We start from the raw sequence: 16,350 nt of genomic DNA, 5'->3' as shown, positions 1-16,350 counted from the left end.
ACCTAAACACTTTCGTTTCTTCCCTGAAGCTGGTCTTTGGGTAAAACATTTTTATTCTGAAACGAAGGTTTGTCAAGGTTAAATGCAATGACAAATTTTTTTTCAAAATCTTGCGTTCGAAGTTTGTCTTGTGAAAATTCTTCAATTTTTTCGTCGCTGTTACTTTTTAAGAAGAAATTCATTTTTCAATGGACAAACAAATTGGTAAATATTCTGTAAGTATTTTTTGTACATTCGCTAAAGATATAATTGAAATATGTACACAGACATCCAAATTATTTTATTACTTGTTTCTGTATTGTTATCGATAAAAATGTCTCACGTGTTTGTTTTAGACAGTGTGAACAATATATTGTATACATTAATAGTGTTCCTCTCAACATGTGTATACATGTATACCTTTATAACATTTTCAGTTTGTAGAAATAATTGTATAACTTGATGTATGGAACGATATTAAATAAAAATGCACACTTTTTATCTACAACCAGTTATAGAAGTTCTTTCACCTTCGCAGTTTTAAGATGCCGTAATTTAATTGTAAGTGTTACATCCCTGAATTTAATATATTATCGAAGATATAACAGTTTCAATAATTAAAAAACATGATATAATTTAAGTCTAAATTCAGATACATGTTATGGGTATATTAAAATATACAAAATGTACAATATCCCTGACATCGATAACACCACTATTAAAATTATTTAAAAAGACTTGTAGGAATCATGACCACTTTCTGCCTTTAATTAATAATATACAATCAAAACAATTGCAGCGAATACGTGTGATACCCGTTTGTGTAAACTCGCGTTGCATGTGTATCATTTATGGATACTAAAGAAATGTAAAATTTTCCACACTATTATTTCGCCTTTATTTACACCAATATCATATTAGAAGAATTGTTAAATTCCATATTTTTGATTTATGACGTCGCTGATATGGAAATATAGCACTTCCTTCAAAAAATTAAAGTTGACTCTGAAATGATTTTAAAAATAGGACAATAATAATATTTTTACAAGTACAATTTTCGTTTATCGTAGCGAATAATCGTATTATCATATATATAAAAGACAAACGCATTAGTAAGCAAGAAAAATATTCTCTAGTAAATTCTTTATCAGCCTGAATCGATTTACAGCTTCTATACCTTACCGTTATATTTACTGAACGTTATAAAAATAATTTAACATTCTAAATAAACATTTCTTTGTGAATTCGAACTATATTATGCGCTTACATTTTTCCGTTACAACACCAAGTAAGGTCACTATCGAAGGTTTTTTTTAAATGACCTCGTTAATGACTGCTCAAACGTTAGTTATACGGAACTTTTGTATGCTCTGCGCATACCCGATACGTGAGGTTCTTTATGATAAGAGTCAGCCGATTAGAATGAATCAGTCGCTTGAAAATTTTCAACGTGTTATACGACGATTTGGACAATTTTTTACGTTAACTTCCAATTCAGATAATGCTGTAAATATTGGTAGGTAATGTACATAGTTGATAAACGAACAATTTATATTTCAGATAATTCACTTATTCATCATTTTTGATGAATCATTCTTATATTCGAAAGACCTTCCGTAACAGTATTCATCGACAAGCTTTAGACGTATTTCATCGAAAAGTGAATCATGAATTACGTTTCGCGCATTCTTTGAGTCACCGACTTATGTAGCATGCACCTTAGCTCATAAATTGCATCTTGAAATTCACACAAGTTTGGTGTCCAATATGGCTGCGACGACAAAGGTGTCGTGCTGTCAACTACACCTGGAATACTTATCACCTAAATTTCCAGTCTCACATAAGTACTTGACACTCGCTGAAGTAACACAAATACAATTAATTGGCGCCACAGAGTGTTCATACAAACGTGTAACTTTTATTGAAAGCTTGATTTTCAAGACTTCAGGATTTAAGGATCTTGACATACCGCTTACATTTGTTGCCGACATTGCTGGTTCTTCGTAGGAGTATACTATTATCACTTTCTACCAGTCAGTAGATAAAAAAAAGAGGAGAGATAGTATACAAAATATCGGAACGTATAAAAAATTAAAAAGCGCGGTAATATTCAACTTCTAACATCGTAACAGTAATTCTTTTCTCTTAATTTGGTATAAAATAATGTTGTACTAGTTGAATATTGTGTTGCGAATAAAAAAAATCATACTTAAGATATACACATAAAAACAATTTTATGAAGTTCATTTTATGAAACAAATATTACTTTTGCCGTGTTGTGTTAGATACATATAATAATTAAATATTTCTATAAACTCTTCTAAAATTGTTAATTAAGTATTTTTTATACATATTAAATATGTAAACATACACAAATATTACGTTAGTTTGTATTTTTATATTATACAAGGTACGGGTTATTGTGAATCACTTTCGGGAGTAAAGCATACAACACGAACAATATTATAATGTAAACCTTTTCTTATTTTGTGTTGCTCACACCATATTTCAAAGTAATTAAAATTCTAAATATCAAGTACAAACAATGATAAATGTAACATAAAATGATCCTCGCATGTTGATCGGGTTTTGAATTTTGTTCCTAATTTAAGTATCGATATTGCGATGTTCTACTTAAAGACGCATGCGCACTAGAAATTCGGACCTGAAAAAGGGCGAAGTTTCGTCGCCTCTGGAATCTGGAAGAGTGCTCTGTGTCAGTACACTGGTACGAAGACAGAGCATACACGGTGGATAAATAACTTTTTCAAACACGCGTCTTATTATCGCTCATACGTATGATACATTTTGTGTTCGGCTTGTGTTTTAATGGCGAGTAATTTGTTCGACAGAAGTTAAAACTTGCTAGGAGGAAAACGATTAAAGGTTCCATATCGCATTGTTCACGTAAATAAATTTCCCCATAAAGTTTTTCTTTAAAGAAAGCCAATTCATTCGTTTGATTTATGTCATTGGTTTCTGTGTGATGTCAAATTGTCATTGTTTAAGTTGTGCTATTTCTTACAGATACCAAATTGTGATATTTATGTATTAGAAAGCTTGAATCATTTTTAGAGTAACAGAAAAAATGGAGGCAATTGTAGAACACAAATATATAGCAAGACAGCCTGATGAGTTAACTCTGACAAAAGGAGATATTATCAGGGAGATTAAAGCAATGCCAGGTGGTTGGTGGGAAGGAACTTTAAGAGACAAACGTGGCATGTTTCCTGATAATTTTGTCAAGGTAATTTTTATGATTTTATCAAGAAATATACTATGATTCTTGTAACATGTTATAAGTTTATATTACACTGATTGGTAAAGATGTCATCAATCCTCTCAATAGTAATTTTATTATGAAAAATTAATTTCTTATTCTTCTAATAAAGAGAGGTCCCGAGCTGTTCCATCAAAATCTTAATGACCTTTTACACAATGACAGTGTTCGTAAACTTAAAGAAAATTATGTAGTATTTTAGACATAGAGAGTTAATAATACTGGAAATATTTAATGTTTTAATTTTGGACTGCCTAGTATATGGTAATACTACAAACATTATGCTTAATGAGATGATTGAGGTAGTTAACGAAATATCCACCTATGGAAACAATATTTTATTTGGATACAAGTTTAAATTTTGTACTGTATAATTTACTTTTTTTTTTCATTGCTTGTTTTCTGGTACTGTGTACACATGAATGTAGCAGCTTTCTCCCAGAAAATAAAAAATGAAATGTGTACAGATAGTAATAGTTTTTCAGATGTTCTTGGTCTTTAAAATTTATATATATTGCATGCTTATATAATAAGCATATAAGTTCCCCATGAATACTTCAATCATACTTCATTTACTTCGTTGAATATAACATGGTAATATTAATACATATCGGTCAGACCAAGACTTGAACATTAAATACCTCAGGAACTACCTATCATCTATGTCTAATACCTTCTATAGTTTTCTTCATTTTTTGAAGCACTATCGTTGTGCAGAAACTCAATAAGATATCGGTGGAATATCTTCAGAGCTCTCCTTATAAGTAATACAAATTTAAATAGACTGAATTCAATGATTTTTTACATTATGTTTCGGTTATTGTAAAGAAAATAAAATTCAATGTGTATTTTGTTGTAAAAAATAGATGAACACATTCTTGAAAACTGTGATTCATCTATGAAAAGTTTTAAATATTATTATATCATCACTGATCAGTGAAATGTTTAGTTATAACAAGTTACATGACCCTCTCTGTATAAATTTTATTCAATATCAAACAAGATGTTGTGCAGATAACACTTAATTTCACAATAATGAATACTCAAATAAATGTAGGTTTTAAAAGTTCCTTCAAGTGGAAGCACAGGAAGTAAAGTAGCAAATAATACTGAGTTTACAGAAGCTTTATTGAGAAATGGAGGTTCTAGAAAAAGATTTTGTAAAGTACTTTATGATTATGAGCCATGCAATGAGGACGAACTAACTTTGGTAGTTGAAGATACTATAGAATTCTTGGGTGAAGTGGAGGAGGGGTGGTGGAGAGGTAGACTTAAAGGCAGAGTTGGAGTTTTCCCTTCAAATTTTGTCACTCCTCTTTACGAAGACTCTGACAACTTCAGAGATGAAAATAAGGCAGAATTATGTAAAGTACTGTTCCCTTATGAAAGTGCTACTGATCATGAATTAAAATTGACTGAAGGAGATGTAATAACGGTTCATGCTAAATGTACAGACAAGGTGAAGAAAATTTACATTATTATTGTGCTGTTGCATACATGACGAACTTAAATTGTCTAAGAAATGCTAAACACTTTTTAGGATTGGTGGTATGGTGAACTAAATGGTCAACTGGGCTTATTCCCTAGCAAGTGTGTTGAAGTGATAACTGTTGGGTCGAACCATCAAGATGAACAAAGGAACGATTTCATCAAAAGTACTGCGAAACATTCTCAACAATTACAAAAGAATGAAAAAGTACACATTAAGAAAAGTTCAGATATACAAAATGTACATGCAGGTACATAACTTATTTAAGTTATCTTCATAATATTACATTACAAGAGAAGGTAAATATACTTATAGTATCATTCCATCGAAAGCAAAACCACTTAAGAATACCATATCAAGAAGGAACTCTTCAGGAGAAAGTAGCGAAGATACAAAGACTATAGGGGGTCATTCAGTTACGTCGAGCCAGAATAGTCTCGTAGGTGAAGTTGGAACTGATAGTGGTAATGAAAATACCGATATAGCTTTGGGTGAGGAGTTAGATGGGGTAGAGCGGGAAGAAGCACCGCTTTCGCACTTAACAGCTTCTCGAGCCAAAGCACCTCGACGGCGTCCACCTTCTTCACAGCGTTCACAGCTTCGAGCTGTTGAAGCAATCACAACAAAACCAGTTAGTGTTTATTTCACTATTTTTAATTTAGTTTAAATAAATACTTTTATAAAGAACATAAAAGACCAACTGAAAAGTATAAGTACCAAGTATAAAGTTAAAAAAGAATATTGGCTGATATACAGGGTATTTCACGTAACTTGACCACCTTAAATATATCGCTTATTTTGTATGATAGAAAAAATATCAGGGGAGAAAAATATTCTGTTCGAAGGCGCCAATACGGTGATGGGCCGAATTTGTTCTCAAGGTCATTTTTTTTCGAGCTTTCAAGGTCATTGAATTTTTTTTGATGGGACTACATATTTTCACTACAACACTCTTATAGCATATAAAAAAACAAATCCAACGAGGTGCAATATGTTGACCTTCACGTGACCTTTAGCGAAAAAATCATGAAATGTTTGTCAGTAAGCTCAGTACGCGTTCGGGGACGGTAAATTTCAATTTCATTGGAACAGTGTACCGTGTAATTGTCCCTGGTGCTTGCAAACAGACATTCGTATTCTCCTTTCATCGGCAGAAAACATGCGACAAAGGGTTCTACATGAATGTAGATCAATTACTGCAGGGCAACTTAAAAATGTACAGCAAGAATTTATTTACCGTCTCCCAAAATCTATCCAGGTTCATGGTGCACATTTTGAACACCTTCTAAAATAAAGATTTAACTAAAGACTGTTCCAATGAAATTGAAATTCCTTCATTTACCGTCCCTGAACGCGTACTGAGCTTACTGACAAACATTTCATGATTTTTTCGCTAAAGGTCACGTGAAGGTCAACATATTGCACCTCGTTGGATTTGTTTTTTTATATGCTATAAGAGTGTTGTAGTGAAAATATGTAGTCCCATTAAAAAAAAATTCAATGACCTTGAAATCTCGAAAAAATGACCTTGAGAAAAAAATTCGGCCCATCACTGTATTGGCGCCTTCGAACAGAATATTTTTCTCCCCTGATATTTTTTCTATCATACAAAATAAGCGATATATTTAAGGTGGTCAAGTTACGTGAAATACCCTGTATAAACATAGAAAATTATAAGCTACGTAACATTTAAATGTAATAGTTCTGTTTAGACTGTGGATATTTATGTTAGTTTATGTTTTTATAGATTCATTTACAAAAATGAACATTATATGGGACTTTAATTAAATATTAAAACGAAATTCTTATTAATATGTGTAAAACTTCATAATTCTTACTTACTTACAATAGAAAAATAAATCAACACAGAAGAAAAACAGAATCACGGTAGAAGAGTTGATCGAAATAGAACGTGAAGCATTGGCAGCAAGGACAAGAAGAACAGTAGACGAGGTTATTTCTTATATACTTTGTTTTGTTAATTATAAACAGATAATATTTAATATATTTAATGATAATTTGTTCATTTGTAGATGAAAGAATTACAAGATAGACTCTCGGAAAGAATCAGATTCGAAGTTCACCAAGATCCCGAACTCGCAAGGTAAGTTAGAAATATAGAAAATGCAAACTATTTGCAAACAGGGTGTATTTTATAAAATACTTTGTTACATTGTTTTTAACTTTGATGCAGAGTGAAAGCAGTATTGACTGTTATAGAAGCCATAGATGAATTACAAGCCGAAAAGAAAGACAGGATACCAAAATATAGTAATCAGAAATCTGATACGTCTCCTCACCTAGAGCAAACTTCACCTCCTTCTCGAAGTACTTCGCCAACTTTTCTTACATTGCCTGCCTACGATAAGTTACTGCATAAGGTGAGCACACTAATCCCAAAAGTATTAAAACATTCTTTTGGTATACTAATACGTTTAAATTCATTATTGTTGAACAATGTTTTTTTTATGAGCTCTGTAACACAGTCAGGACTTTAGCAAACTTATCAAAATTTTTGTTACCTTCAATAAGGGCTGGTATATTTCTTTTCTAATTTCTTTGCCACTTATGTACATTCACTGCTACATAAAGATAAAACGACTTTTCAAGACGTTTGTTATTTTCCAATAGGCATTGGAGTTAGTTGGTAATATTTTGACTTAATCATTATTTATTATGAGCTTAAATTCTTCTTTGTTGACTGTTTTTTTTTTCTAAAGAAGTTAGCATTATTTGGATGTCAAGTAGATAGTTGAGATAAATTGGCGGGGGGCGGAGGTACTTTTTGCAGTGATTAACTTTCGGACATATCAACGTCCGTAAATGATTCTAATGGTGACAATCTATTAAATGTAGTTGTTCCATTTATCTATTATTTTTACAATGATTTTTTGCATCAAAAATAATATATTGACGACGAAGTTTTCGTACTGACTGATGTACCATGAGCCTTCCTAGTTCTCTAAACCATAAAAGCAAGCAGAATAATCAACTGATGGGCAAAACGTTTTGTTACCTACAATCGTTATCACAGTAGTTTTTATAAATTATATGTAATCAAATTATCTGGATTTCATTAAAAATGATATGGTGACTTATCAGTGAGTCATATAGTCCTCAAATATGTTAAAAATATACATTTGTATCTCTTTTATTATTTTTTTGTTAATGTTACATTTGTATCTTGTATGTCTTTCTTGTACCTGTATTACAAAATGTATAAAATTTCAAACAGTCATTAACAAAAATTACTCAAAATAGGTTAACGCTTTAGAAAGGAGAGAAGAAATGCTGGAGCGTATAGTAAGAGTGATGGCGGAACAATGTCTTCGTCTTCTCTGGGCTTCGGAAGCCAGTCTTACAAATAAATAGGTCTCCACGTATAACTTCAGCAGTATGTTTTTTATACATAATAATATAGAAATCAATTTCTTAAATTTAATAAGAAAGCAACTAATCGCTTCAGTGCCGCGGATCATTGCGAAAATCCGGTCGAAAAGTGCCAAGCGACGTGATTGCGCTCATTCCGTTTCGTGTAAAAAAAGGTGTTTTTTTTTAATGTTTATAGTAGTGGCTGCAGTTCCATAATTAATTAAGTAATATTTAGCATTCTTACGATTACTAATTTGTGAAAATTAGTACTTTTCGACACAAAATGCGAGCAGCACTACCGTGCTGCACGGCACTTAAATGATTAAGTGACACTATTTCTAATCATAAATTTTCATTTTCCACTCTATATTTTTTACAGTACAATTGCTTTGGTTTCCCTTTCCATTCTAAATGGAAAATGTTGGTATAATTTATACTGTATTATTCTTCTATTTATTCGCGTTGTTAACGTCATTTATAATTTGTTTTATTAATATGGTAATAGTATTTACCTAATTTGGCTGAAAACAAAACATTTTGAATGTTTTTGTTTGCATAAGAAAGTATTCTTTTGACTTGTTTGTGATATCACTGTAACTGCCTAATTTCTTTCTTGCTTTGATATTTTTATCAATAGAGTAATTTTTAAGGATATAGTGAAACGATTCAGACATTTCTATTTCCATTAAATATAATCAAATAATATATTTTTCCTTAAAGAAATTTAACATTAAGTCTTAAGCATTTCCAATGTTTGTTAAACAAATGATAAGATTGTCATGATACGTTTTTCAAAACTGTATCATCAAACTGTACGATTGCACATGTAGTTAAGTCGTTATTATTTAAAATTATATAATTTGTTTGTTAAGAAGCTGCCTCGCAATTAATCGTTCTTAATTCCGTTAAATAATTCAAGTGCCAATGTATTTAATTTTCTCTCACATAATTCTATAGTATCATCATAAAAATCCTTAGTTCTAACTAGCAACACCTTGAGACATCCCTAATATATTTAGTAAGGAATATAAAAATGATTTCTTAATGAATTAGCAAAATATGTTTCCCCATCCTAAGTAACTTAAAATGGTGCTATACAATAAAATAGTCGTGATACGTTGCATCACATACGTTATAGTACGACTAAATGAGGCAGCAAACTATAATTAACAGTTTTTATCCTAATTAAAATGAGTAAGAACAGGGCGACAAGATATAACGAAGCTCCGTTATAAAAAAAGAAATTGCATATTAATAACTTTATTCCATATAATCACAAAACTGTTAAATACTTCAAATCTTTTTATTTTTTTAAATAAAATAAAATTTTACGTAAATATGAAGCAATTAGAGATATATGAGAAATACGAACAGAACATTTAATTTTTTATATCGGTATTTGATGGAATATATTTAATGCTTCACCTAAACAAATTATATGTATTATTTCAGACTCTATCTTACTTATACGTAAAGGTGTAAATACACACTGTCGTAAATAAAATCATACTGTAATTTAGCTATCATCTTGAAAAATCTAGTCTGAAAGAAACAGATTGCAGTGATTATAGGATTGAAGTGTCACAGCCAATGAAACTAACACTGTCACTATGGATGTCATTGTTAATAAGTACTTCCTTCGAAAAGTAATTGTACACCTTCTTGAAAAGCTTTTTCATTTATTTATATATTTTCTTCGCAAAAATTGTAAATTACTTTTTCAAAATGTAATACTAATTTCATTGCCTTCAAATGGAGATTGTACATTATTACATTTTGAAGGACACCGGAGGTAATAGTATCGTATAACATAGAATGTTAGTATTGTGTAAAATTTTTACATATTTCAACCGATTACAGCTTATTTAAGTTGAATACAACGTAAGTGGGATGGGTACAATTATAAAAATACAAATATTTCATTTGCATTGAAAGCGAGGAAGATATACTGGGTGTCCCGTGGTGTATTCAACGGACTTTTTCCACGTGTTCGGCAGGTCTTTCTGAATAAAAAAACGTCAAATACACTATAGATTTATTTCGTTTCATTAGTGAATTATATGACAAATAACACACTAGACATACTTCTCTTGATTTTATACAAATTTAAGTTTTTCTTATTAAAGTTTCTCACAAAGTGTGCAGAACCTATAGGCTTAGTTTCCTGACTTCTCTCAACTTTTATAAATGGTGATAAATAGTATATTAGAAGCTTTTCGTATAGTCTAATCATTCTCTTGTGTGATGAAGATTTATTCAACCAGAACTTTTAAGGAGGTTTTACCAACGTCCGAGGATCGACCTGGCTTGGGCTCGTCTTAAAAACTGGTATCTCCAAACTTGAGAAATCAATTTTACACTGCACATTCTAATACAGCATTTTCAGCCTATTTCACGTATTTCTTTGCCGTTGCCGCAGCACTGTTGCTGTTTTTGAACTTCCACATCGCATGTCGAATATGCTGTTTTGACTTTTCCATTTCAATCACATGAATAGTTTTACTTGCTTTTGATCTGTACTTGTCGACAGCTTTTTCTAGAATGGCACACTCAGAGAGATAAATTAACCACAAAGGCCATAAGGGGCTGCAGATCATTTGGACTTTCCAGAATCGTTAATATAAAATTTGATATACTCGGTACCTGTGGTAACAATTACTTATAACTCAGCCCAATATAAATGATACGGAACTTTACTATCAGGGTACTACCGCTGATATTCAGCTACCGTGGTTTTACTGTTCCCATTGGTGAGACGAACTATGAATATCGTACCAGCATATTCTGCATTTGAAGAAATGCGAACTGTCATATACACTGTTGATGAAGTAACTGAATTAAATCCTAAACGTAGACTGAATGCCATGCACAGATGTTGCATTCATTATCGGCATATTACTTACCATCGTTCTTGACACTACTAATTATATGACATTTTCTATTCAGCATGATCTACATAACACGTAGAAAATGTTTATTGAACACATTACAGGATATTCTGTATGTTAGAAAATGTTTATCTATGACAGCTATAGAACTTTGGCGGCATTTGGTAGACTAGAAAATGTGAAAAGGAAAAGATCGGGAGAGGGAGCGTTTCATCCTGGGCCTGCTAGTGGACTCGTCAGTAAGGCTTTCTAGCAGACCCTGCCTTAGACGCGGGGATATACGATGGTCGGTTAAGGACGTATATACAGTAACGAGGAAGGCTTCAGGTAGTTGCGGGAAAGGTGTAAACTCGGTAGACCTCTGATGGCGAATGTAGGAAGGAAGGTAGTGCCGCCACAGAACTATATCTGTTTGATTTTCATTAGATTTATAATATGAAATTTATAGATCTGTCATAAGTACTAACTGCACATAGGATGTAATATTTTCACGCAAACGAAATTGTGTAGCAACACGATGCATTGAAATTTACAATCCACGAATACAAACATTACAGTGTCTTACTTAACTTGACCATTTCCAGCGTCTCAATCACATCCAACGATACAGATAAATGATAGACAAATAAATTGTTTCTTTTAATTTAATGTAAGCGATAGAGCGCAGCGGCAGCCATATTTGTATACATTTTATAAGTTTGGGGAGGAAGAATCGCCGATGACCCTGGTAGCCAAAAAGAAGAGATCCCCACATGCTGCGCTGACTTTTTAATAAAAGTTAACGCACTGATGGGGCTTGGAATTTTGAAGCCAACAATATTTGAGTTCAAAGTTGCAACCTATCTATGTCTACTAAAAGATGAGCACTCTCGACAACTGAAAACTTAGCGTAATAGTAAAGTGTCTGCGTACGAAACTGCTGGCTTTTTGGCGTCCCTAAAACGCTACGCTTTCAGTTGTCGAAAATGCTCATCTTTAGGCAGATACAGATAAACTACAACTTTAAAATTGCATTTCATGCTCTGTCACTATGCTAAAAATAGTTTCTTCATTAAAAATATTTGAGTATTTGAAAAGAACAATTTCCTTCTCTTGTGAATTCTTTTTATAAATACAATTCTCTTAACATTCAAGTTATGCGAGACACTGTGTACAACACCATATTCATGAATGTATTACAACTCATTATAGAATTTAATATTTATAAGTATCTTCCATATATACGGAAAAGACAAACATTTTCACTTTAGTACACTGTTCTGTTGTACATTTTCCTTAATAAACTAAACTGGTGTTTATACTATTATATAAATAATCACATTCTATCAGTTTTTTTTATCGTATCTGTTACTGTATCTGTATATAATTTATATGTTTTATATGTAATATCGATATTATGCAATAACAATACTTGATCTCCAACAATTACGTTGAATAAACGCAGCAAATAGATATAATATAAAATAAATATTCAATTTCTTTCACTTGTAATAATTGTATGGGTTAAAAATGCTTTTGAAACAAATTGTATATTTTTATTGCATTCAACCATTTCTAACGTCGTTCATACTTTTATAAGCAAAAGAAAACAAAAAAACCCATAAAAACTTCGTAAAATAATTAAGGATCTAACGGAAGATACGGTGGTGAAAAAGATTATGAGGACGTTGAATATTTGTCGTTCAAGGTCAGGGTAACAAAAAGACCCTCTGCCAAGAAATTGTCGAGATTTTACTCTTTGCGGAATGTTACTCTAGACGAAAGCTTAAAAACGAAAACTGGGTTCAACGAATCCGCAGACAGATGCTCGGTTGCTTCTCTCTGCCTACAGGATAAGACGTTTGGGTAAAATACTCTGTGCTGACTGTATGTGCGAGCGCGTACTGACAAGTCGTGCGTCCTCTGCTACGTCTACCTGCTCTTCACGCACAATTCCGCTAATATTATATACATTCAGACTTATGCTATATTATTTAAAAACTTATTCTACAAGAATAAAAATTTTATACATAATTAATTTGGTTCGAAACACACTCTATTCTTTAAGGTCCATAACAAATACTAACAAATCCGTTGTAAACAGAAAAAAATCATATTTATCTCGTAATATCATTGACAAATCTTTTTATACTTTTATAAAAACGCTTGGTATAAGATTTTTAGGTAGAGATGTGTTTATCACCACTTCGATTCACAAAACTGATTTATGACAATAATAGTCCTAAGTAAAATGAAAAGCAATTTTTCTACATTTTTATATTGTTAGTTGTATCTTGTTAATTTTATAGAATGCGTTCTTTCCAGCTTGCTGTGACACTGATTTAAAATGTGAGATATTTGATTAATTGCTGACGTTCATTATAGCCGAATATCTCGATATCATCGATCTGTTATTTAAAATAATTTTTCTGCTTTTTTAAAATTTTTATTTAGTTTGTCAATCGCATAAATGTATAGTAGAATATGATAAAATAAGGCGGAAAGTCACCAGTGGGTTACATGTGTTTCTATCAATTATGGCGAATAGACCCAGCTATGAGTCCCTGTATTATTTTATTATTTTCTATTAACACGTTAACTGCAGAAATTTGTCTTATTAACAATATACATGTTTATGTGCTGAATTGCGCACTCATTATTTGAGTGTATTCTATTACATTTATAAGACTGTGAATATTACTGTTTACAAATTAAATGTTTTTTCATATAATCTAATGGTACAGAATATTGATGACAGTGTCATCAATAAATGTGTGTTAAAAAAATTACGCAATTTTAATTCTTTCCTATTACTATAAACTCTATCCTATTACTATAAAACAGTTTAAAAAATACTTTTCGTTAACAGATTGAAATTATAAAAAATTCTTGTTACATCACATCGATCTCCTTTATTATCGGTCTAAGCATACGAAATATCGTAATTCACCAGACAGTCATGTTATAAAATAATAGCATAACGCAGTGACCCACATGTGGGTCATGGCGGCAAAAAAAAGCAACATCCACTGAAAAAAAATTGTTGTAATCTATTCACTATATGATTGATAAGAGAGCAACGATTATTCTTTAAAAAAAATAATAGAAGGTGTGCCATTAACATGCATTTCTAAATAAATGAAAGACTTATTAAAGCTTGTTTTGTACAAAGAAGCTTTTTTTTTAAATAGTCCCCATTATTTTATGTTTTACTCTGAACACAATATGTGTATCAACGAATTCGTTACCAAATGCACGTTAATTGCTTCTGTTTGTAAAGTTTATAATGTTTAGTTCTTCATTGAAAGCATGTGAATAGTGGTTAACAATTTTTCTGCAAGAGATTACGGAGCATGTGATTGTATATCATTTTTGAACCACCCGTTAATTCAGAATCAAGAATTTATGTTAACCGAGAAAGTGAAAATTATTTCCTTTTTATTCACACTGGTGTTTCAAAATATTGCACGCACGTAGAGTTTCTCGGAATCTGCAGAATTCATAGGTTTAGAATAATGTATGTCTAAGCCACGATGAGGATAAGGTACTAGTAAATACTCGAAAAATAGGATTCCTCCCTTTAGTGAGGATTAGCGAAATATAATGAAATTGCTATGCATTTTTTAGTGGACATGCAATACTTTGGAATACCAGTGTATTATTAGTGTATATAATAGTATAAGTGAAAAATAAATGTTTGTCAAAATATGGGATAATGAATGCATTTGTAATACTTGGAATGAATTTCATGTACTTAAAATAGTGATTTACTATTATGTATGGTATATATATATATAATTTACGAAACGACTTAACAATTTAATTTTTTAATTTATGGTATGCTTACAAAATTTGTTAAAGCACATTAAGTCGTCAATACAGTCAAATTGTAGCACTAATGTATTATTATTGTATCAAACCTTGTCAAAACCTTTAAAAACTTAGCAACTGTCTGTTAGTTATTAAATAATTGTTATAGAAAGCATGTAGTAGACAATAAGAAAGTGGATGCAGTGAACACAATTTCTATTAACAATATTCCCAGATAGCACATGACGCCTTGAAGACGGCTTAAAAGCGCCTTAGACTTAAAATAGCCTTTGGGGAAACGCTGTGATGAAGGTGGATTTATCGGTGAAGATTACGGTGTCCCAGTCCTTGGTCCGCGTGAGCCCGTGCCTATTGCAGGTGTTGTTGAATGTGTCGCAGTAGCATGTATTCAGGGACACTCGTATTCCTCCCACGGCTAGTCTTTGTTGAGCGTGACTTAGTGTTAGTGAAGGATCCTGCCGAAATAATCTCAGTATCTTTCGGTCCTGGCTCAATGGAAGTGCCCCAACTTCGACCACGTTTAGGAAACTCGTCGACGGTTCCAGTCTCCTGCCACCGCTTCATCCACTTCTTTACGAACGTTACCGACTTTTGCATATATCGGTCTACCCCTACATACGAAAGTTTGGGCCCGCGAGGATGCGTACATAAGAACACGGGTTCGAGACGAGTAACGTACATAGCACATATTCTGACTTCTTTCACTTTCTGTCGCTGACTGCTTCCAATACGCCCTATTGTATCATATTGCATGTTACCGACACCTCTGCCCTTCTGACCCCGTCGTGATTCCTGTTCCTTTGAACCACGTTTTTGAAAAAGTGTCGACATGCTTTTAATGAACAGAGTGTTTATTTTCTTCTTTCCTACTATCATACACCCAGATTAACTGGGACATGTAAATAATTTATTAGAGTATATCTTTTTCTCCCAGTAATAAAACAAACACTTGTAGTTAAACATTATTATTAAACATTATATAATTACATAATATTTGTACTTTTCTTCCATCAGTCCATCTCTTTGCTTTGTGAAACTACATAGATGCGGGTGTCTCAGGTCGGGTAGTACAACCGGATAGGTGATACCATAAGAGAAAAAATAACTTGAAAAAAAAGAATCAGTCTTTTTTCGTTTGAGGTTTCGCTTTCGAGAAAATTGGGTTTGCACATTCATCTAATTAATCTAATAAAACGTGTGTATATTCGTGCTGGTAATAAGTAGAAACGGCCTGCAATGAACAGACACGTTAGCTATTTACAAGTCCTATTCTATTGTCCGTGTGTCCGAAATATTTTCATATTCGATTATCCCGAAAACAAAACATCACCCGAAAAAATTTTATTGTTTTTTTCGACTTATTTTTTTCTTATAGACTCACCTCCTTATGGTGTGCTATTCGTCCTGTGACACCTCATATAGGTACTCATAAAGGAAATTTATTATTGTTAATGATTTCATTATTTTATTTAAAAATTCTTTGGTATATTATATAACTCATAATTACAATTTTACAGTTATGTTCTTTATAA

At 31.9% G+C, this 16,350-nt stretch overlaps 1 protein-coding gene across 1 annotated transcript; it reads left to right on the top strand.

The window, feature by feature from the left end:
- The first annotated feature begins 2,838 nt into the window (after positions 1-2,838).
- On the top strand, positions 2,839-8,234 carry LOC107191957 (SH3 domain-containing kinase-binding protein 1-like). Its single transcript, XM_015581111.1, has 9 exons — positions 2,839-2,865; positions 3,007-3,226; positions 4,317-4,718; positions 4,800-4,998; positions 5,081-5,379; positions 6,600-6,701; positions 6,782-6,852; positions 6,943-7,129; positions 8,010-8,234. Exons 2-9 carry the CDS (start codon positions 3,068-3,070, stop codon positions 8,118-8,120), a joined length of 1,530 nt encoding a protein of 509 aa, XP_015436597.1. The 5' UTR covers positions 2,839-2,865; positions 3,007-3,067; the 3' UTR covers positions 8,121-8,234.
- Positions 8,235-16,350: the final 8,116 nt, after the last annotated feature.

This window comes from Dufourea novaeangliae, unplaced genomic scaffold, assembly GCF_001272555.1.
Source record: "Dufourea novaeangliae isolate 0120121106 unplaced genomic scaffold, ASM127255v1 scaffold248, whole genome shotgun sequence".
NCBI lineage: Eukaryota > Metazoa > Arthropoda > Insecta > Hymenoptera > Halictidae > Dufourea > Dufourea novaeangliae.
Note: the sequence above shows the minus strand (reverse complement) of the source record. Positions and strands in the feature narration are given on the sequence as shown.

Bases quoted from the DNA above. Each gene is read 5' to 3' on its own strand.
- LOC107191957 (XM_015581111.1), top strand. From the start codon at position 3,068: ATGGAGGCAATTGTAGAACACAAATATATAGCAAGACAGCCTGATGAG. The intron at 4,999-5,080 runs GTACATAACTTA...TTCCATCGAAAG, and splicing joins TATACAAAATGTACATGCAG to CAAAACCACTTAAGAATACC. The intron at 6,853-6,942 runs GTAAGTTAGAAA...ACTTTGATGCAG, and splicing joins CAAGATCCCGAACTCGCAAG to AGTGAAAGCAGTATTGACTG.